Below are 21,706 nucleotides of genomic sequence, written 5' to 3'. Positions count from 1 at the left end.
CCTGGTGAATGCGTGCTCCTGGGTCTGGACCTCATATCCTGGGACCCGCATCCCGGACCTCCCTCAGTGACCTCTGTGGGCCCTCCCTGTGTTTACACAAGGGGCTGGGCTCCCAGGATCTGAGGGCAACTTCTGATGAATGAGGCCAGTCAGCCAGAAGAGCGGCAGAAATACAAGCAGGTCTGAAGACCGGATTACACGGTCCTCCTAACAAGGCAAGGGGAGGCCAAGGGGATGGGGAGCTGGCCTGAACCGGAGGGGAGAGGGAACCTGGCTTCATTCCTCTTCTTTCTCTTTGCAGGGCTAGTCACTGTGCTCTGGAGGAAGTGCCTGGGTGCTGGGGTCAGAGGGCAGGGCTGCTGGGTTGCAGGGGTCAGGAGGACACAGGCTGGGTCAGGAGCCTCGCATGTAGAGGGGCATTCCAGAAGGGATGAGTGGACAGTCAGCGAGCTGGAGATAGTGGGACTCAGGCTGAAAAGACGGGTCGGGTCAGCTCAGCCAGGAATCAGCATAGATCAGAGAGGGCAGCCCGTCTGAGGGACGGTGGCCCGTGAGTCCAGCCCTCAGCCTTGGTGGCTTGTGGAGAGCGTGGGCTGGTGCCACGGTGACGAGTCCCCTCATGGGGAGCATGTTCCACTGTAGCAGCCTGAGCAGGGCACAAAGGCCAGGCTTGGGAGCACGGTCCTCCATCCGCAGAGGGGACTGACCCAGTTCCCTGGCCGGGGAAGGGGAAGGGCAATGCCAAGGCCGACAGCTCCAAGTTCAGAGAGGAGGAACCTGGGGTGGGCAGCCAGCGAGTGCTGGTGAGCTAGCCAGCCAGCTGTCGGGAGAAACAGACCCACTGCACACAGCTGGGAGTGCCGCTGGGTGGTCAGGCAGGGAGACAGCGGAAGCAGGAGATGCCTGCCAGACAATTGGAGAGATGGCCACAGACAGTGGATTAGACATGCTACTGGCTGGTAGCCGACGGGCTACCAACTCTCTCTCCCTTTGGTGAGGGTCATCCAGGTGGTTGCAGATAGGCAGACAGCCAGTTCCTGGGAGGTGGTCAGGCAGGCCCGGGACCTTCAGCCAGGATAGGTGGGTGGTCAGCCCGTCCGAGCCTAAAAGGATCCATTGGTGCATCATGTGCTGGCAGGCTGGACGTGGTCAGGTGCTGGAGCAGAGATAGGCAGCTGCCGAGTCACACAAGTTGAAGACAGTGCCAGCTGGTCAGCCTAACCCACGTGCAGGGCCACTTGTGAGGTCAGCCAGATTGTCAGGGACAGCCGGCAGGAAGGTCAGAGGGCCAGCCAGTCATGGTGGCCGGAGGCTGGCAGGCGGTTGGTCTGCACAGCGCTGGGCGGTTGGTCATTCGGGCAGTCCGTCAGTGAGCCGGGGCAGTGCGGGGAGCCCTTCCGACTTCCCCAGGGCTGCCCTGGGGGCCGGCACAGGGTCTGCCTCGCAGGGAATGCCACATGGTCAGTGCCTCAGACACAGGCAAACCCTCAGACACCCAGCCTCCAGATCCTCCCACTGAGTGGCCCGATGGCAGCCTCCCAGCTTGCGGCACTGGAAGGAGTGCATTCAGGGGCCGAGGGGCTGCCCCTGACGGAGACCAACCCTGGCTTCCTGTATTCCGAGGGCCAGCGGCTGGCCCTGGAGGCCCTGATGAGCGAGGGCGCAGAGGCATTTGAGGCCTGCGTGCAGCGTGAGGGGCTGCGGCCCTTCCTGAGTGGAGATGAGCTCCAGGGGCTGGCAGCGGCGGCTGAGGACTGGACAGCAGCCAAACAGGAGTCCTGCAGGGCGGTGGAGGGAGCCACGGTCGCCAATGGGGCCTCCGGCAGCCTGACCTACTGGCCCGGACGGTCAGAGGAGCCGGTGCCCGTGCTGCGGCTGGGCTGGCCAGAGGACTCGGGCTGGAAGGGCATCACACGGGCGCAGCTGTATACCCAGCCACCTGGCGAGGGCCACCCGCCCCTCAAGGAGCTGGTGCACCAGGAAATCCAGGCCGCCTGCAAGGTGGGGGCAGGGCCTCGGGGGCCTGGTGTCCTTTTCCCAGACCTGGACATTCTCACATTCTCCCCCAACTCCCAAACCTTGGGAGTGCATGTGCCCCAGGACTTCATCTTCACCCTCTGAGATATGAAGGTCCCAGTCTTTTTCCAGGGATCTGAGTGCCCTGAGGCATCCATGTCCCTTGGACCTAATTATGACGCCCTCTTGGCTCAGTGGTCTGCTCCACCCATGCCCCCAGCAGGATGGAGTCTCCCCCTGTCCCCCGCCCCAGGGAGGGCCCAGATGTCTCCCCTGCAGCCCCCGAGCCAGCCTGTTCTTAACAGATTTCATGTTGGCCAGCTCCTGCACCAAGTACTGTACCTGGGTTAACACGTAATTCTCACGAGGGCCCTGTGAGGTTGGGACTTACTGTGTCCATTGAAGAGCTGGGGAAACTGAGGCATGGGAGGCCAGGAAATAGCCGGGCAGAGACCTGACCCAAGGCTCTCTGATCTGTGGGTCCGGGCTCATCAACACTGCCTTTTTCTGCCTGTAAAATCCCAGTCCCCAGAAGTCCCCTTGCTGACTTAGCAGGCCAGCCCTCCCATCTGCCCCCCCCAACCCCGCCTCAGAGTCCAGGGCACCTAGATTCCCCAGCTTCCCCTGAAGCATCCAGCCCACCGACCCCTGGAGCAGGGCCACCATGGAGTGTCACAGCTTGGGGGACGCCATTGTAGACATGTGACCGATGGTTTCACAGCAGCTGGAGGTCCGCCCTTTCCTCCTTCACAGGCAGGCTCTGTGCAACCACCCCACAGAGGCCAGGCCGTTGAACCCTCAGCCCCCAGAGTATGTCACCCCCAGCCCCTGGCTCCACCCACAGCCCCTCTCCCCATCCCCCAGCTGGTGGCCATCGTCATGGACGTTTTCACCGACCCAGACCTGCTTTTGGACTTAGTGGAGGTGGCCGCACGTCGCCGGGTGCCCGTCTACCTGCTTCTGGACCGCCAGCAGCTGCCCGCCTTCCTGGCGCTGGCCCAGCAGCTGGGGGTGAACCCCTGGGCCACCAAGGTAGGGGCCTGGCTGCAGGGACCGCTGAGTCCTTTTTCCCCCAGTGCTGCGGGTCCCAGAGGCAGACCCTCCCACGGGGTCCCGGGTCATGGAGGCGGGTGCCGGCTGAGCGGGTCCCCTGAGATCGGATGCCCCAGGCATTGGGGGAAGCAGGGTGGGCCACCCATGGGGGTCCCTGTGAGTAGGGGGAATCTCCAAAACACCCCGAAGGCCCCAGATTGGTGGCTCTGGGGAAGCTGGGACAGACCCTTCTCCAAAGCCATGGGACCCCCCAGGTAAGACCAGCCTGGAGGGACCCCCAACTGCAGCAGGTCCTGTGAAGGTAGCCTGAGCAAAGGTGTGGCCCCGCCTCCCAGAACCTGGACATCCGCGTTGTGCAGGGCTGCAGTTTCCAGAGCCGCTGGCGACGGCAGGTGACCGGCAGGGTGCGGGAGAAGTTTCTGCTGCTGGACGGCGAGAGGGTCCTCTCGGGATCCTACAGGTGAAGCCCCCTGGCCACGCCGTGTCCTGTCCCCAGCTCCCCCGCAGCGTGCCCAGCGAGCACCCGGGCCCCGTTCCAGCCTCTCCTTCCTCATCTGTGAAATGGGTGGAAACGCCCTGCCAGGGGAGGCGGCGGCTTTGGGCAGAACTGGCTTGGCGGGAGCTGGGCCCCGGGGCCCGGGGCAGGTCTTTGTCCCTCTGACCAGTTTTCTCATCTGGAAAACGGGGCCTGCAGTTTGTGTCTGGACCAGGAGGACCTGGGTTGGGGTCCCAGCTCTGCCCAGGGTCACGCTGCCTGTCGGAGTGTCTGGGAAGAAAGGAACCCTGGTGCGCAGATGGCCTGGTCCTTGGGCCGTCTGATGCCCCCCCCCCAGTCTGCTCTCTTTGGGGTCCAGCTGACCCTGGACCCCAGCTCTGAGTGTTCCTAGCACTGGGTGTCCCCAGCTCGGAGCCTCAGTTTCTCACCTGGAAAGTGTGAATAATGAGCAGCTGCCTCAGTGGGTCCCAGCCTGGGGTGGGAGGGGCAGGGGGCGGCCATCTGAGCACACATGACCTTGGTCCAAGGCCTCGCTCTGCCAGTTACCAGCTGTGCGACTTTGGGCAACTGTCCCCACCCCTGTGGGCCCCCACAGAGCGGGGTGATGTGCTTAGTGACCCCAGAGTGAGGTTTCACCACAGAGGCGCTATGGAGTTTGGGGCCGGAGGACTGTGGCGTGGGGGAGGGGCTCTCCTGGGCGTTGCAGCTGCTCCCCGGCCTCTCCACCCAGCAGATGTCGGTCAGTAGCATCGCCTTCCCCAGGTATGACAACCCAAAACATCTCCAGAGATTCCCAGGGGCCCCCCTGTGACGGGCAGTAGTGCCCCTCAAGTTGAGGGCCATTCCCCTACCTAGTCCAGTGGTTTTCAGCCTTAAAACACAGATTCCTGGGCCCCAACCCCCATTCAGCCCGCCTGGGACGGGGCCCTGGGGATTGGCATTTCTAGCCAGTTCCCGGTGGACACTGGTGCTGCCGGTCTGGGGCCCACCCCTCCATGGAGGACCACCAGGGTCAGGGCTGAAATGTTTCAAACAGAATCTGCCTTCCCGGCCTCGAGGTAGGATTCAGGGAGGTGATGCTCCCTGGCATGTAACACACACGAAGTGCTTCAAAACAAACAAGGGCTTCATAAAGACCAGCTGGCGTTTATTATATTTTTTACTATGTTTCATTGACTTTAAGTACCACCCATGAAAGGAAGCGTCCCTGATCAAAACATGGAAAAGTTGTGGGTCTTGGATCCGTGAAATACTGTAGCACCCTCACACCCACGGGGTGTGGCCCCCACCACAACGGCGGGCCTCAGGGTGCGTGGGTCATGGAGCCTGCGTTCCAGGTGGACAGGCCTGGAATGGGTGAAGCCAGGGCCACATGGGGTCATCCAGGGCTTCTGGCCATTTAATGGGGGGAGGGGGAGGAGGCAGGGGGCACGGGAAGCAGCAGAGCCTCGAGACCGGTCCCAGGCCCTGCCCTCCAGGCGGGTCACAGCCCGCGGAGCAGCAGCACACCCAGCACCAGGCCGGTGGGGGTCCCCGCTGGCCAGCCGCCTGCAGGGTCTGGGGCCCTGTTACACAGGTTGCCATAGCAGCAGGTGGAGATGAGGCTGTAGGTGACGCCCTGGTAGGTGACAGGCTCCTCATGGCCGCAGGAACTGGCCTGTATGCAGCCTTTGTTGGTGATGGGGCTGAGGCCGGGGGCGGTGCCCTGGCCCGTGAAGCAGTCCTCATCGTTGCCGCAGTTCATGGGGATGCCGGGGCAGCTCAGGGAGTCGGTCAGCTCACAGAACATGCAGTTCTTGGTGCCCGTCGTGCCCGGGGGCAGAGCCATCCCCAGAAGCAGCAGCAGCCAGCCGAGGACCATGGTGGCCTGGCGGCGGTGACAGTGCCCGAGCCAGGCCGAGGGCTCCTTGGGCCTCGCGGAACTGCCGAAGGGCGCTCCTCACGCCCACAAGGCTTGGGCTCCTGGTTCTGGGCTCCTACCGTCAGCACGTGGCGTGTCCTCGGTTCCCAACGCTCTGTGTCCCTCTCAAGAGCAGTGCGGTGGCCACGGCTCTCAGTCCCGGGGACAGAGACAAGCCAGCAGCTGCAGCCCAATGAGAAGCTTTGTGGAGCGGAATGGGGTGACCTCACAGACCCTTCAGGGTTCCCACTGGCCGCTCCGGGGGTGATGTCATAGGTGGGGGAGGGGTGTCACAATCTGAGGGGGGGCAGGCTGGCCCGCTGACCTGGTAGGGAACGAGGACAATGCCACTCAACTGGGCCCAGCACTTGCCCTCCTGCCCACTAGGTCATCCACTCGCTGGGTGCTGTGCGCTGCGTCTGCCGAGTGCCCGTGGCCAGCCCACTTGTTCAGATGGGCAAACCGAGGCTTAGGAGGAGAAAGTGGCATGAGCCCTGTTTGACTTAGTTCCAAAGAAGGCATTTATCGAGCACCTACTGTGTGCAAGACTGGTGCTAGATGATTTCAATACAACCGCTATGATGGCAGATATGCACTGGGTTCCTGCCCTGGGCACACGCTGGGGGCCGTGCAGGGAGCGCGACCGTGTCCTCTGGTTCACACCTTCCTGAGTTTTAGCTCCGTCTTCCGGGTGGGCAGACGGGCGCCCGGAGTGGGCACAGCCAGAGACTGGCACACAGCAAGTGCTTAATAAATGGGGGTCCTTATAGGAAGCAGCTGAGTCTCAAAACAGTCCCCACCGGTGTCAGAGAAGAAACCCTGTCTTTTTCCAGAGGGGGAAACTGAGGCATTCCTCAGTGGGAACGGGCCGAGCCCGGGTTGAAACTCAAGTCTGATTCCAGATGATAATTTATGTATCTTTTTTTTCTAAGATTTTATTATTTTTTTTATTTTTAGAGAGGAGAAGGGAGGGAGACAGAGAGGGAGAGACACATCTATGTGTGGTTGCCTCTCACACGCCCCCTACTGGGGACATGGCCTACAACCCAGGCCTGTGCGGTGACTGGGAATTGAACTGGTGACCCTTTGGTTGGCAGGCCGGCAGTCAATCCACTGAGCCACACCAGCCAGTTTACGTATCTTAACCTGTTGTCCTCATGGTGACCCCACCGTGTTGGTGGCTCCCATTTTACAGAGGGGCATGTTGAGGTGGGAGTGGGCAGGGTTTTCCTGAGGTCATGGTCACACAGCCTGCCCTGTGAACTAGGTGAGGGACAGGTGATGGGGGCCAGGCTGGGTCTCCGGGGCCTCGTGGACGTCCTGACCGCCCTGTCCACGTCACCCAGCTTTACGTGGAGCGACTCACGCCTTCACCGCGGCCTGGTGACCCTGCTGACCGGTGAGATTGTGGACGCCTTCAGCCGAGAGTTCCGGACCCTGTATGCTGCTTCCTGGCCTCTCCCACCCGCACCCACTCCGGGCCCCTTCGTCAGCACCCTGGGGGGGCTGAAGCTGGCCCACAGCCCGCACTGCGTGGCCCGCCGCCTCTCCGTGGCCCCCGTGTCACCGCCGCTGCCTGATGTCTCCCCGCTGGCCCAACGCCTGGCCGCCTGCCGAGTCTTCGGCAGGGACAGGCAGGAAGCCCCGGCCATCCCAGGGCCAGCGCTTAGTGACATCCTGAGGAGCATCCAGCGTGCCCGGACCCCCAGCGGCCCTCCAGCCCGGCCCAGCCGGTCCCTGTGGGACCTGAGCCGCCTGTCCCAGCTGTCGGGCTCCAGTGACGGTGACAACGAGGTGAGACCTGGTGGCCTAGGAATGAGGATAGCTGGCAGAGGCCCAGAAGGGGGAAGGCCCTGCTTGCCCAAGGTCACGCAGCTGGACTCGAGGGCCCCTGCTCTTCTGAGGGCGTATTATGTGCCTGGCCCTGGGGAGGTGGGGAAACCAAGCTGTTCATGAGTTTCTTTCTTTTTAAGACTACTCATTTATTTTTAGACAGACGGGAAGGGAGGGAGAAAGAAAGGGAGAGAAACACCAGTGTGTGGTTGCCTCTCATGCCCCCACTACTGGTCACCTGGCCGGCAACCCAGGCATGTGCCCTGACTGGGAATCGAACCAGTGACCCTTTGGTTTGAAAGCCAGAGCTCAGTCCACTGAGCCACACCAGCCAGGGCTGTTCACCTGAGTTTCTTGTACCCACACTGTGTGCAGGGCACTCGGTGGGAAGGAGCAGAGGCCCCGAGAGCCCTGGGTGTGAATCCCACCGGGACCGTGAGAACCGGGTGCTGGTGGGTTTGGTTAGGCACCTGCCCTCTCTGAGCCTCTGTGTTCTCATCTTAGCAAATGGGCAGAGCGGTCGCTTTGTTCTCAGTTTGGGAGGAGAAGTCAACAGAATGAAACCGACCGATAGTCATTCTGCAATTCATTCCCCAGATGGAATTTGTTTCACAACACGCTCCTCCCAGGGCAGCGAAGCAAGACGCCCGCCCTGTGCATGGCTGTGGGTGGGAAAGCCGAGGCCCAGCGAGGCTACAGAACTCGCCAATGCCAAGACCACGGTCTTCCGTGGGCCCCTTCCTGTATGCCAGGCCCCACTCCAAGTGCCTTCATGATTGAGGCTAAATTCAGTCTTTTTCTTTTTTTTTTTTTTTACTTAAAAAAAATTATCTTTAGAGGGGAAGGGAAGGAGAAAGGGAGAGAAATATCGACGTATGGTTGCCTCTCTTGCGTCCCCTGCTAGGAACTGGCCCTGCAACCCAGGCATGTACCGTGACTGGGAATCGAACTGCGATCTTTTGTTTCACAGGCCCACGCTCAATCCACTGAGCTACACCAGCCAGGGCTAAATTCAATCTTTGCCACAGTCCTAGGAGGTGGATGTTGTTACAGCTCTCCACCCACCCATTTCACAGATGGGGAAACTGAGGCACCAGGGAGGATTGGAACTCAGCCCTGGTCGCCCCCCAGGTGGGGCTTTGAAGGTGTCTGTGTGCTGGCTCCCCAGATTCGAGGCTCACAAGCTCAGGGGGTCCCCTCTCCCCCAGCTGCCTAGACACTGAGGTTTCAGCAGGGCCTGGCCCAGTCTCTAGGGACCCTGGGCAGAGCCTCAGCATCCTCGGCTACACAGTGAGCCATTGAGAGGACAAGAGACTGGCCCTGGATGCAGGCTGACCTGGGAGACCAGCCCTCTGTGAGCTGTGCCCTCTCCCAGCCGGTTTCCTGTCTGCTAAGTGGGAGCTAGAGGCCCGTGCTGAAGGTGAGGGAGAAATTTCCCCAGAAATTGCCTCCCCGGGTCCCAGATGGGCAGGGCAGGGCCAAGGTCCTCACCTCCACCTGGTCCTCAGCAGCCCTCACCTGGCATCGCCTCCCTTGGCAAATATTTGCTCCACCAGGGTAGTTACTGTCTACTTCCTGTTGCTCCCAAGCCACAGGCGGGACACACCTCCTGGCCCCCACTGGGAGTCCCTGGCCGCCCTGCTCCCGTCCCTCCTGGTTCCGGAGCTCCGAGCGTCACACCCTCTTCCCTTCCCTCTGCGTTCTGGGTCATTGCCTCCATTGTCTCGCCTCCTTCCTCCTCTCACTTTCCATCTGCCTCCACCCCTCTCCAAACTCGGCCCCCAGAGCCCGCTCTCACCTCCCTCTCTTTTCTCTCCGCAGCTCAGGAAGTCCCGGGGCTCCAAGGACACCCCAGCCAAGGCCCTGATGAGGCAGAGAGGTACTGGGGGCGCCACCAGGCAAGAGGTGGATTCCCGGCTGCCCTCCGGGTCCCAGCCCTGGGGCGGCCCCCGGCCCCTCATCCCCACCCGCCGCCTCCGCTACCTGTCTCCGACCCGAAGGAGGTTTGGGGACGATGCTGCAACCAAAACCCCAGGACCCAGAGGCGGCCCGCAGCCAGAGTGGGGCACCGGGGCAGGACTCAGGGGCCGACCCTGACAGGAGTCTGAGCCGCGCTGGGCTGGCTCATCCCAGGAGACTTGGAGGACCCTCTGCTCAGAACCCCTTCCTTGCCTCAGAGTGTGGGAAGCAGAAGGGGTTTCTTCCCACTTATTCAGGAACTGGGGCAGCTCCCACGCCCACTCAGTGTCACGGTCTGGAAGGTGGGCACACCGTCTGGAGGAGCCAGGATCCTGGGACAGCACACACCCTGACCAGCCTCATCCGGGCTCCCCCAGGGGAGGCCTGGCTGCGTAGCGCCCGTGCTGGGTTGTGTAGGTGGACGGTGGGGAGTCCCCGGGACCCACCGGCTCGGGAGTGTGAGCTCCACTGAGGGGAGGAGAGACCCCAATCCAGGGAGCAGAGCTGAATAATGGGGGACTGGGGATCGCTGGGGACACAGCTGCTGGGGACCAGCTCAGGGCCCTGGAGAGGCTGGGACAGTTTTGTGGGTGCTAAGGGGTAAGTGGTTGGGGCTCCCTTTTACGTCTGCTCAGAATAAACCTGCTTCATGTCAGAAACTTCCACTTCACAGCCTAGACCCAGGAGTCCAGGCCCCCAGCTCCTCCTCCCTCCCACACAGGTGTCCTGGTCCCTGACCCCCTTCTTCCCAAGGACCCAGGAGTCCTGGCCACCCACAGCACTCTGGCTGTAGGGGAGTAAGGTGCCCAGCACTACTGGACTTTTGGGCCATTGACCCCACTGGAGTACCAGGTGGGGAGGAGGGCCTCGCCCTCCGGAGGCCTGGGTGTTGGGGGAGGGGTCCCCACCCAGCCTCCGCTCGCACTCGCGCGCGCCCCCTGCCGTCCTCCGGTGACATTCCGCCTCCATAACAGCGAAGAGCCAGGGCAGGAGTGATGCGTTTATTCTCAGGGTTGTGGAGAGGGGTGCTCGGAGGCCTGATCTGGGTTGGGGCTGGGGTCGGGGCTGGGGTCCGGGTCCGGACTGGCATCCTCGGGGTCCTCGTCCCAGGGGAAGGCCGGCATCCCCCGCATCTGCTCGCGGTAGACGCGGTCGAAAGCTTGGCTCTGCGCCACGGTGAAGTGGTTCTTCCAGTCTCCGCAGACCCCTGGGGCGGGAGGGGAGGTTGTGCGAGGTGAGGACCATCGGGAGCACCGGCCCAACATCCCAGCCCCTTCTTTACCCCCTCTGGGGCTTATGCCAGGGGCGCCGATCTCCCCCGAGCCCCGCCCTATCTCCATTTTTTCGCCTGTTTGCTGACTCACACCCTGGCCACGGAGGACCTGGCCAGACCCCTGGGCACCATTCCTGCCCCCTCCCTCCCTTGGCTGCCCCCTGCTCATCCAGCCAGTCGACCTCTTCCCTGCCTCCATTTACCCCCTGACACCTTCAATCTCTGCCCAGAACGCCTCCCCATCTAGCCTTCCTGCACACCTTGCACAGCCCCTGGGGCCGTCTCCTCTGTGACTGTTACTAACCAGGAGGACTAGAATAGGGCCTCCTTGCCCCCGGGCATCTGCACCGCCCTCTACGGCTTCCATTACTGCAGTAACAATGGGAACCGCTGCTTCCCCTGCCCTCCCTCCCTCCCTCGGGGCCCTGCAGGACTCGGAAGGAAGGTTTGTGGGAAGGAAGGTTTGTAACCTTCCCCGGCAACCCAGCAGGCACGGGGTGGAGCCCTCCGAGCCCCCGGTTGTCCGGGACCTCAGGTTATTGTTGAGCTCCACCTCTTACCCTGAGTCCTAAAGCCAATGTTACTTGGGCGACAGCATTTTGAATTTTAGCAGGTGCCCTTAACCACATATTCTGTGACACCCCTAGTGAGGTCTGAGGGGGCTCCCCACCCCGCCCCCTACCAGACGTCCTTGTCCTAATCCTTGGAACCCACTCATAGGTGACTTTCTGTGGCAAAAGGGACTTTGTAGATGTGATTAAGTCCAAGGTGGGGAGAGGATCCTGATTTATCCAGGGGCACCCCACTCAGTCACAAGGGTCCATGTAAGAGGAGGGTCAGAGTCGGACTTGGTACTACGACGCTACGCAGCTGGCTTTGGGGCCCGAGGGAGGGGCCCGGAACCACGGAACACGGGCCAGACCGGAAGCTGGAAAGCCGGACCGATTCTGCCCTAGAGCCCCCGGAACGAATGGGAGGAGCCTGCTGACACACAGTGTCAGTGCAGTCAGACTGATCTGGAATGTCTGAGCTCCAGAATTACAAGAGAGTAAATGTGTGTTTGTTTTCAGCCACAAAGTTTGTGGACATTTGTTACAGTAGCCACAGGAAACGCACATGTTTCAGGCGACAGCTCAGGGTTTGAATAGCCTACCGAGGCTCAGAGCTGCCGGCACCATTGGCAGCCTTGGGGGTGGGGGGCGGGTTAGGCCTGGGGTGACTGCATGCCCGCAGCACCTGCTGCCTCCAGGCCCCGGGTACGTGCGGACCCAGTGCCGGGTCCGCTGTGACGCTGTGAAGGCAGTTCTGCTCCGGGCACCCCCCCCACTACAGCTGGGGAAAGAGGCCTGAGCCACACAGCAGTCCGGTACCTTTCCGGAGGAAGGCCCCGCGGCGCTGGTCCAGCAGGCTGGGGGGCAGCAGCGTGAAGTTGGACATGGGATTGGCCTTCATGGCCTCAAAGGCCGAGTGCGCCACCACGGAGGCCAGCGCCTCCTCGCTCAGCGGCCAGCCCAGGAACTGGCAGACACGCCGTACTGCGTCAGGGAGGTCCTGCGGGCAAAGGAGAGGGGTCAGGGGGTGCTGGCGGAGAGAGGGGACCCCGGGCGAGGAAGGAACACCAGACCCAGAGTTTGGATGTTGGAGCCCCAACCCAGACTTGGCTGGGTGACTCCACACCGCTTTGCTTCAGTTTCCCCACCTCCAGGCCAAGGGGTTGGGCTATGACCTCGGAGGGTTTTGGAGGGTTCTGTGCTGGGAGGGAAGGGGTGAGGTGGGGTCAGAGGTCACAGCAGGGGTCAGAGGTCAGCACAGCACCTTATGTGGAATCACCCTTCTGGAGGTTACAAATGGGGTGTCAGCCAGTCTGTGCCCCAGACCAGTTCCTCCCCCAGGTCCCCATCCCAGAGCAGCCCCATGGCTTACCCGGGCACTGACTGGGCTAGACTCCTGGTCTGGCCTCCCCGCTGTCCCCTGCCCCCTCGTGCCAGTCAGTCACTAGCCCCACCCCTCTGCCCTTGAGTCTCTCTGCCACGTCCCCTCTGTGTCCCTATGGCCCTGGCAGTGGCCAGGCCTGATTCTCTCCCTATAAGCCCTTGCCCCACCTCCTCCCTGGCCTCCCTGCCTCCTGCCCCCCACACCCAGACCTGGGCCTGCTCCCAGCCTTCCTGTGGCTCCCTAGTGCCCGGGGACACGTGTTCCAGTCTCCAGGCCTGGCTTTCAAGGACAGGTGTGGTGGCCCTTCCCAGGTGCTCCCCACCCCCACCTCCCAGGGACGCACCCTCCCAGGTACTGTGCTCCCTGTTCTCGACATGGGGCTGCCAGGAGGGCCTGCCCCCCACCTGCCCCACCTGGCAACCCTCCCCATCCAGATGCCGTGCAAGGAGCTCCTGCCCATGACCCTGGCCTCCAGGGTCCAAATGACTGTGGACTGAGCGCCTGCTGTGTACCAAGCCCTGGTCCAAGCCCTGCAGGTGCATCTGCATTGATCCTGCCCACAGCCTTGTAGAGAGATACGGATATCTCCACTCGGTAAACGGAGGCTCAGAGAGGGGGAGACACTTGTCCAGGGTCACACAGCGCTCTGCTCTACCTCTCTGCCTGCCCCATCAGCGCCCAGGACAGCCAGCCTTCCGGTCAGCTCCGCCCACTCTGCAGCCCCTTTTCCAGGTCATCCCTGGTTTCATAACCACCCAGCCCTTCATCCTCTCGAACCACTGACGTGCCCCAGAAATTCTAACAAGTTGGCAGTCCCTCACACCCAGGGGCAGCCCAGATGCTCTGTCAGGCTCCATGGCCCAGTTTTGGGTTTGGAGAAGAAAGCTGGATGGAAAAGGCGGGGGAGGGGTAGCGCCGGAAGGATCTTTCCATCAAAGGAAATTTACCAGGATGAAGACAAACCGCCCATGGGGTCCAGGGGCTGTGTGCCTCAGACACTCTCTAGGTGATAAACCCCCATTTCCTCCTCTCTAACGTTTCTATTTAGCGAAAGGGGAAGGGGAGGGAGAAAGAGAAGGAGAGAAATACTGATCAGTTGCCTCTTGCACACGCCCCGGACCAAGGACAGAACCTGCAACATGAGCATGTACCCTACCTGGGAATCAAACTGGCGACCTTTTGCTTTGCAGGACAACACCCCAACAAGTGAGCCAGGGCTGTTACTGCCTCTTAAAATGGGGATACTACCCTGGCTGGTGTAGCTCAGTGGATTGAGTGCGGGCCTGCGAACCAAAAGATTGTGGTTCGATTCCCAGTCAGGTCATATGCTTGGGTTGCAGGCCGGTTCCCAGCAGGGGACGCACAAGAGGCAACCACACATTGATATTTCTCTCCCTCTCTCCTTCCCTCCCCCTATAAAGATATATAAATTTTTTAAAAATTTAAAAAAATGGGGATACTAACACTATCGGGGTGAACCACATAAAATTACCAAATGTCAGCAATTCCAGGCGTTTCAGTGCCAAGGTAGCGCACCTGTCTGTACTTTAGGAGGATTCAATGAGTGCATGGGATTTGCTATTTCTGTTGTTACGAATCAGGCCCTTCCTCAGCATCCAATCACTCTTATTTTTTTTAATGTTTAAAAAAAAGATTTTATTTACTTTTAGAGAGAGGGGAAAGCAGGGAGAAAGAAAAGGAAACAGCCATGTGTGGTTGCCTCTCGTGCGCCTCCTACTGGGGATCTGGCCGGCAACCCAGTCATGTGCCCTGACTGGGAATTGAACCAGCGACCCTTTGTTTCACAGTCCAGGGCTCCATGCTCTGAGCCACACCAGCCAGGGGCCCACTCACTCTTACTTTGCACCCTATGCTAATGTTCTGGCATCTAACCCGGTCAGGTGGTGGCACTATGCCGGCGCTGGGTACCGCGGCCCTCACAAGAGTGCTGTGAGGATGCATTTTCCACCCATTTTAAGGATGAGACCTCCGAGGTTCTGCAAGATTTGAACTGCTTCACTGGACATGGAAATCCAGTCTCTTCCCACTACACAAAGTACTGACAGAAAGGAGAGCACAAAAAAATACACAAAGGACACACACAAAAAAAGGGAACATGCCTGGGGCCGTGGGTGAAAGGACACATACTGGGAGCGTCCCAGGCTTTGGGACTCTCGGGACAGATTAAACACCCAGGACTCTAGGCTGAGCAGGTTCGCTGTGGATTGGTCCAGCTAGAAGCCCAGCATCCTCCTTGCTGCTGGACAAAGCCGTAGGCATTCTGCATGGCCCCTACTTCCAGGAAGCCCTCCCTGATTGTTCCGGCCGGGAGGCGTCTCTCTCCCGGGTGCCTGTCCCAGGTTACGTCTGCTGGGGTCCAGACAGGATCCCAGTCTAACGCCAAACTTGTTTCCTTCCACCGCTTCCCTTGGCCTTTCAGGGCCCAGCCACCAATGAAGTTCACTTTCCACATGTCATAGTTTCACGTGACGTCACTAATCCTGTTGCCTCCCCTGCTCCGAATCCACTTAGGGCTCCCACCTACTCGGAGAAAAGCCAAAGTCCTTACTGTCTGCCTTCACTTCCCACCCGACCCTCACTCACTCATCCACGAGGCCTCTTTCCAGTCCTGGAATACATCAAGCACACTCTCGCCCCAGGGCCTTTGCACCAGCTGGTCCCTCTACCCAGGACATTTCCTCAGATATCTCCGTGGCTTCCTCTCCTCCTTCAGATCCTCACTTAGCTTAAGTGTTATCCTCTCCTGAAGGCCTCACTTCCCCTGCCCTGGCTGGTGTGGCTCCGTGGATGGAGCACCAGCCTGGGAAATAAAGGGTTGCCAGTTGGATTCCCAGTCAGGGCACATGCCTGGGTTGCAAATCAGGTCCCCAGTAGGGGGCGTGCGAGAGGCAATTACATATTGATGCTTCTCTCCCTCTCTTCCTCCCTTCCCCTCTCTGCAAAAATAAATCAATAAAATCTTTTTAAAAAATTCTCACCTCTCCTGACCACTCCACTTAAAAGTCCCACCCACACATTCCTTGCCTTCCTCCCTCCCCTTTCCTCCTTAGCCCTTCTCCCCGACGGCCATCTACTCCATTTATCTGTCCACGGCCCTTCTCCCGCTCACGGGCTCAGGGACCCTGCTCTGTTCCCCGCCGTGGCCCCGGTACCTGCTGCCTCCGCAGCAGCAGAGCGGCCTTACGGAGGGGAAGTGGCGGGGCGTGAGGAGGAGAGGAGCTGGAGGTGCCGGGCGAGGTGGGGGCGGGGAATCACCTTCTGCAGCTCCTCGTAGGTGATAAACAGGAAGTTCTCTTTGCCCTGCATCCGAATCCAGCCTTTAATGTGGTCGAACCAGGAGCCGAACTGCACTGCGGGCAGAGGGGCGGAGGGGTGAGGGCCAGGCAACAGGGCCACCCCGCCGGGGCTCCGAGGGACTAGCCCCCATGGCCCCTCCGGGGGAGCGGGATGCCAACCCCCAGCCCCCCACATCTGGTGCCCCGTGTCTCTCTCTCTCTGTCTCCATCTTGTCCTACATTTAGTTCTCCGTCTCTGGTTCTTATTCCCTGTTTGTTTCTCTCATTGTCTTTGGTTCTTCTCTCAGTCTCCTGGCCTCCCTCTCCCCCTCCGTCTATGTCTCTCTTCCTCTTGGTTTCTGTGACGCCCTGTCACTCTGCCCCTCACCCTTCCTCCTCCCTCCCCTGTTTCCGTTCTCCTCTGGCCCGCTAGGGGCTCCCTCCTCTGTCCTCACCTTCGCCTTTGAGGAAGTTCTGCAGGAACTGGTCAGGTGTGCCGGGGTCCTTCAACTGCCCGGCGATCTTGGAGTAATGATATAGCGACACCACCACATCCCGGGGGTTCCGGCCCATGTAAATCACCTGTATGGGGGTGTCAGGGAGAGGGGGAGAAGGTGTCAGACACAGCCAGGACCCCAGCCCCACAGGCTGAGCGCCTTGAACTCCTCTCTTCTGACCCTGCAGCAAGGAAAGCCTCGGGGTAGACTTTGCAGGGGACTTCCCAGCTTCTGGGTAGCTCAGATCATTTCACCTCATCCTAGACAGAGGATGGGGAGACCTCCCTCCAACCACATTCTAGGAGGAGAGAGGGGCTGTTCCTGGGTCAGGTGGAAGGGCCATTTTGCTTCAGGGAACGAAGAGTGAATGAGAAAGGCATGGGGTTTAGGATGGGGGTGATCAGGGTGACAGGTGTTGAGCAAAACAGAAGAGAAGCTGCCCCTCCTTCCTGTTCCCAGAGCCGAGGCCCCAGCCTCCTTCCCTGCCTCCTCCCCAGCCCCCCAACCTCCATGCAGCCCCAGAGGTTCCTTCTTTGCCCAGAGCTGACCCTGCCCTCCTTGGCTCTCCAACACCCCAGGATGGAGTCCCAGCGCCTGGGCCTGGTGTTCGAGGCCCCGATTGCCTGGCTCCAATCCGCTTACCAGGTTTACATTCTACAACCAGCCCCCTCAGTCCCATCAGATATGTCCTTTCCTGTGAACTGTCTCCTTTCACAAGATCAAGGTCAGCCACATGGTAGTCAGCCATGTGGGTGTATGTGGCCAACCTCCAACAAAAACCCTGCACGTCAAGGCTCCCGTGGGCATCCCTGGTGGGTAATTCCCTACGCTTGTTGTCCCCCATCATTGCTGGGACGGTTAAGCGCTGTGAGTCCCTTGGGACAGATGGTGGCAGCTGGCACCAGGTCTCTGCTCACCCCACATGCCTCTTCCCTCTGCTGGTTTTATTTATTATTTTATTTATTTCTTTTTAGAGAGAGGTGAAGGGAGAGAAACATCGATGTGTGAAACAACCATCAGTTGCCTCTCGCACGCCCCCTACTGGGTACCCGGACCACAGCCCAGGCATGTGCCCTGACTGGACGCCCAATCCACTGAGCCGCACCAGTCAGGGCCCTACTCTGATGATCTTAATGTCTGGCCTTTCACTGTGATAACTGTGACTGTGAGTCTAACTCCGAGTCCTTCCAGCGGATCCCGGAGCCCGAGGGTGGTCTTGGGGACTCCTGGACTGCATTCCCTATCCCGTCTCCCCTCCTAGGTGACCCTAGCTTTAATGACTTATTTCGTTATCTATCTGCAAATTGCAAATATGTGTGTCCAGCGCAGATCTCTCCTGTCAAGTCCAGATTCGTCTACCTCACTGTCCCCTGGTACTCTCCACCGGGACGTCGCTCGGCCACAGCGGAGCTCCGCACCTTCCCGGTAAGCCTCTCCCTGTTTTCCAGGCTCAGCCCCATCCTCCCACTTCCTGAAGCCAAAGGCCGAGGAGACAACACCCCTGACTCATCTGTTTCTCTCACACGCCCACATCCCATCTGTCAGCAAACTGTCTTGGTTCTACCTTCAAAATACAGCCCTTTTTTCTTGACCTCCGTGGCCACCACCCTGGTCACCTCCATCCACGCCTCTCACCTGGAATCTCCCAAAGCCTCCTCCCTGCTTACTGCCCTCGTGGCGACGGGCTGTTCCCCATATCGCCAGCAGAGGGCGCCAGTGAAAACCCAAATCTCCAGTCTCAGCTCAGAGCGCTCCCCTGGCTCAAGTCTCCGCCATGGCCAACAGGGCCCTGCACATTTCGGTCCCATTACCTTCCTGACCTCATTTCCACTCCTCTCCCCGTCTGTCACCTGGCTCCAGTCTCACAAGCCTTCTTGTTGGTCTTCAGGCACATCACACCCAGCGGAGGGCTTTTGTACCTGCTCTTCCCTCTGCCTGGAATTGTTTTCCCCCCGCACTCCCGCACCTCCAACCCGCTTCTTCCTTCACCTCCCAGGTCTTTAACTCAGATGGGACATTCTCACTGGGGCCTCCCTTGCCCACCCTACTCATAATAGCCACGCCCACCCCTGACCCTAATCCTAACCTTAACCCTCACTCTCTCCTTCACGATATCAAGTTTTCATCTTGGACACAGTCAATAGTTGCCTTATTTATTCCATCGATTCCCTGCCTGTTCCCCTTTAGAATGTGGGCGGGGCTCCATCAATATGTGCTGAATTCACCATCAGTTAGTTATGCCCTCTCCCCCCGCCCACCTCCCATACCTCCCTCCCCCTGCACCTTGGCCTTGGAGGTGAAGAAGGACTTCGTGAAGAGCTGGATGGGGAGGTGGGAACTCATGAGGCGGGGGTTGGACTCGTCCGGGAGGCTGAAGGCGCCCACGACGGTCTCACACCAGGGTGCCCGCTGCCAGATGGGCACCGAGCGGACCCAGGAGGGGTCCCCGTCCTTTATGATTAAGCTGAGGATCTCGATCATCCAGTTGGTGCCTGGTGGGAGCAATTGGGCCAATTAATTGGAGGTGGGGAGGGGTGAAGAGAGGGGGTTTCTCATGGCTGCGTTTATTGCACAAATGGCCGTATAGTTGGCAGCACAGACTCCCACAACCAGAGGAAGTGGCAGGGTTGGTTATCTTTAGTTTCAGAGCAAGAAACTGAAGCTCAAAGAAACGAGGTCGCTGGCCCAGGTGGCGGAGACCGGCTAGCCGTCCACCCAGGCCCGTTCCATTTTCCCACCGGGAACACAATGGGACTAGGTAGCCTCCGCTGCAGCTGCGCGGGGCCATGTGACTGAGTTCTGGCCAAGGACGTGCAGGTGGCAGCCATGTGCAGCCATTTCCAGGCCTGGCCCAGAAACACCTCCCACGTGATCTGCGTTCTCTCGCTGTCCTGTCTGCTGGCTGGATGCAGAGACACCAGTGGAAACTGGGGCTCCCGAGGATGGCACAGCCACAGCAGGAAGGGGCGGGGCTGTCTGAGACCGCCGGATCACCCCCCCATCCCGCCCGTGCCCCGCCGCGGCTTCCCTGCATCCAGCCTGCACTGGCTGGAGTTCCCAGGGTGAAATAAAGCTTCTATTGGGTCCAGTTTCTTAGATTCTGTGGCTCACGTATTAGGGTGGAAGGACTTGTCAATACATAGGGGAAGCTGGAATTGAATCCAAGCTCCGCTCTTTCCACGGCCTTTTTCTGGGAGTAACTCCCCCCCCTCCCCCATTGTGTGAGAAACCACCAATGACTTGTAGATGGAAGGGACCTCATTCATGACCCAGGTCACAGGCGTGTGGATTCCAGGATTCCACAGGCAAGTCAGTCCGGAAATAATAATAATAGTTAAAAATCATCTATTACTAGTATTATATCGCTTTGGATTCTGACAACCACCCTGTGCCAGTCTCAGTGCGTGATCTTTCCGCCCAGATCCACACTGTTGGTTGATCCTGGGACTGAACCCCGCAAACGTTCCCCCTGTGCCAGCCAGCGCAATATCAGGCTCTGTCGGTAGAGGGCGCTGGAGGAACCCTGGAGGAGGATGGGGTTTCTCTTCCCGGTTTTCGTGAGCTCCTCTCTGAGCCCCAGCCTCGGGCGGCGACTGGCAGTGTAACGGCTCCAGTGACAGTTACTCCACCCCCCGCACGCCCCCAGCAAATTTCCTTGGAATATCTGCCTCGGCCACACAGGGCGTGGCTGCTCCCTGTATTGGCATTTCCTGTGTCCACTGGAGTTCTTGTGACCCCTTGGTGGTTTAATCCCGTTACTAGTTAATAATTTTTTGTGTGTGAGCGTGCGGTCAAATAAACAGAACATGCAATGTACCGATTTACCCATTTTAAGTGGGAAAATGAACAGAACATAGAATTTACCAATGTAGCCGTTTTAAGTGTACAGTTCAGGGGCGGTAACTGCATTCCCGTGGTTGGGCGAACATCGCCCACCGTCTCCAGAGCTGCTTCACGCGCAGCCCGCTCTTGGGGGAGCAGATTTCGACAACTTGCACGGGGGGAAACTTGGTTTATCCGGCAACATCGCAAACCTTTGACCAAGCAGGTTCATATCTAGGAGTCTATTCTCCATAGTAAAAAAATACGTGTGCAAATGCCTGTCTGTGCCCGCGGTGCACAGATGAGACAGGGGATTGTGCATAAAGTTTACCTTGCGCATCAAGGCACAGGATTGGAGTCTGGTACGTACTAATCAGTGAGGAGCTGATTAAGATGAGCCTTGCCAGCATTATGCTGAGTGAAAGAACTCAGTTACAAAAGGATACATATTGTGTGATCCCTTTATAAGGGGTGTCCGTAACAGGGAAATCCACGGAGAGAGAAAGTAGATAAATGGTTGCTGAGGGTTTGGGCACAGGAGTGTGGGGGTTGGGAGGTGATGGCTAATGGGGACAAGGTTTCCTGTTGGAGGGACAAAAATGTTCCAAAATCGATCGTGGTGATGGTCGCACAACTGTGAGTACGGCCATAGAACTGCACACTTTATTTATTTTTATGTTTAAAGATGTAATTAATGTATTTTTAGAGAGGGGGAGGGGGAGAGAAAGAGAGGGAGAGAAACATCAGTGTGTGGTTGCTTCTCATGCGCCCCCTACTGGGGACTTGGCCTGCAACTCAGGCACGTGCCCTGACTGGGAATGGAACCAGCAACCCTTTGGTTCCCAGGCCTGTGCTCCATCCACTGAGCTACACTAGCCAGGGCTGAACTGCACATTTTTGAATGGGTGAACTGTCTGGTATGTGAATAGTATCTCGAAGCTGTTACCACCCCCCCCCAAAAAAAAACCCTTCGCAGAACTCCATGCTGAAAGGGTGAATGCCCTATTTTGAAATTTTTCAAAAATATTCTGAGAAAAAAGTCAACCTTATTATTTTAGAGAAGAGAAGCCTGGAGGTCGTCTCTCCTCTCCCGGAACCCTCTCTGAAGAATTTTGAACAAAGTCACTGCACACCCTGCCTCCCTCCCTTCTGCAAATATTTATTGAATACTTATGATGTGCTGGTCACTGTTTCAGGCTGAAAGGACACAGTAGTGAAAAGACAAACTAAAAAATCTGCCTTCATCCCTCAGACTGGCATGGTTCGGTGGGCTCAGAGTCATCCTGCAAAGCTAAAGGTCTCTGGTTCCATTCCCAGTCAGGGCACATGTCTGCGTTTCTGGTGAGGTCCCCAGTAGGGGGCGTGTGAGAGGCGATGTTTCTCTGGCACATGGATGTTTCTGTCCCTCTCTTTCTCCCTCCCTCTCTAAGAAAATAAATAAGTAAAATCTTTAATAAAAAGGAAATATTTTGCCCTATTTGCCCTCAGAGAGCTCACATTTTAGTGGGAAAACCAGAGAGTAAATCAAGAAGTAAAATGCAATGTAGTGGTTGGTACTGTTGCATGGAGTCAAGAATGAGGTTACTTAAGGGGACAGAGAGGCACAGGATGGGGACGCTGTTTTAG

General features: G+C 58.9%; 3 protein-coding genes across 3 annotated transcripts in view; 1 reads left to right on the top strand and 2 right to left on the bottom strand.

Moving 5' to 3' along the window:
• The first annotated feature begins 1,362 nt into the window (after positions 1-1,362).
• Positions 1,363-9,807, top strand: FAM83E (family with sequence similarity 83 member E). Its single transcript, XM_037160742.2, has 5 exons — positions 1,363-2,001; positions 2,881-3,048; positions 3,405-3,529; positions 6,812-7,259; positions 9,120-9,807. Exons 1-5 carry the CDS (start codon positions 1,528-1,530, stop codon positions 9,393-9,395), a joined length of 1,491 nt encoding a protein of 496 aa, XP_037016637.2. The 5' UTR covers positions 1,363-1,527; the 3' UTR covers positions 9,396-9,807.
• Positions 5,049-5,426, bottom strand: SPACA4 (sperm acrosome associated 4). Its single transcript, XM_037161837.2, has one exon. The coding sequence runs from the start codon at positions 5,424-5,426 to the stop codon at positions 5,049-5,051; it is 378 nt and encodes a 125-aa protein (XP_037017732.1).
• A 435-nt stretch (positions 9,808-10,242) lies between the features above and the next one.
• Positions 10,243-21,706, bottom strand: part of SULT2B1 (sulfotransferase family 2B member 1) — a 30,143-nt gene continuing 18,679 nt past the window's right edge. The window contains exons 3-7 of the mRNA XM_037162934.2: positions 18,542-18,750; positions 16,217-16,343; positions 15,742-15,836; positions 11,901-12,081; positions 10,243-10,464 (exon numbers count right to left, since the gene is read on the bottom strand). Coding sequence (XP_037018829.2) covers positions 10,265-10,464; positions 11,901-12,081; positions 15,742-15,836; positions 16,217-16,343; positions 18,542-18,750 — 812 coding nt within the window. The 3' untranslated portion in view covers positions 10,243-10,264. The remainder of the gene's footprint in view (positions 10,465-11,900; positions 12,082-15,741; positions 15,837-16,216; positions 16,344-18,541; positions 18,751-21,706) is intronic.

The sequence above is a fragment of the Artibeus jamaicensis genome, unplaced genomic scaffold, assembly GCF_021234435.1.
Source record: "Artibeus jamaicensis isolate MK-2021 breed Jamaican fruit bat unplaced genomic scaffold, CSHL_Jam_final scaffold_804, whole genome shotgun sequence".
Taxonomy (NCBI): Eukaryota; Metazoa; Chordata; class Mammalia; order Chiroptera; family Phyllostomidae; genus Artibeus; species Artibeus jamaicensis.
Note: the sequence above shows the minus strand (reverse complement) of the source record. Positions and strands in the feature narration are given on the sequence as shown.

Coding starts and splice junctions, on each gene's coding strand:
- FAM83E (XM_037160742.2), top strand. CDS start 1,528: ATGGCAGCCTCCCAGCTTGCGGCACTGGAAGGAGTGCATTCAGGGGCC. Junction 2,002..2,880: donor AAATCCAGGCCGCCTGCAAG/GTGGGGGCAGGG, acceptor CCCATCCCCCAG/CTGGTGGCCATCGTCATGGA. Junction 7,260..9,119: donor CCAGTGACGGTGACAACGAG/GTGAGACCTGGT, acceptor TTCTCTCCGCAG/CTCAGGAAGTCCCGGGGCTC.
- SPACA4 (XM_037161837.2), bottom strand. CDS start 5,426: ATGGTCCTCGGCTGGCTGCTGCTGCTTCTGGGGATGGCTCTGCCCCCG.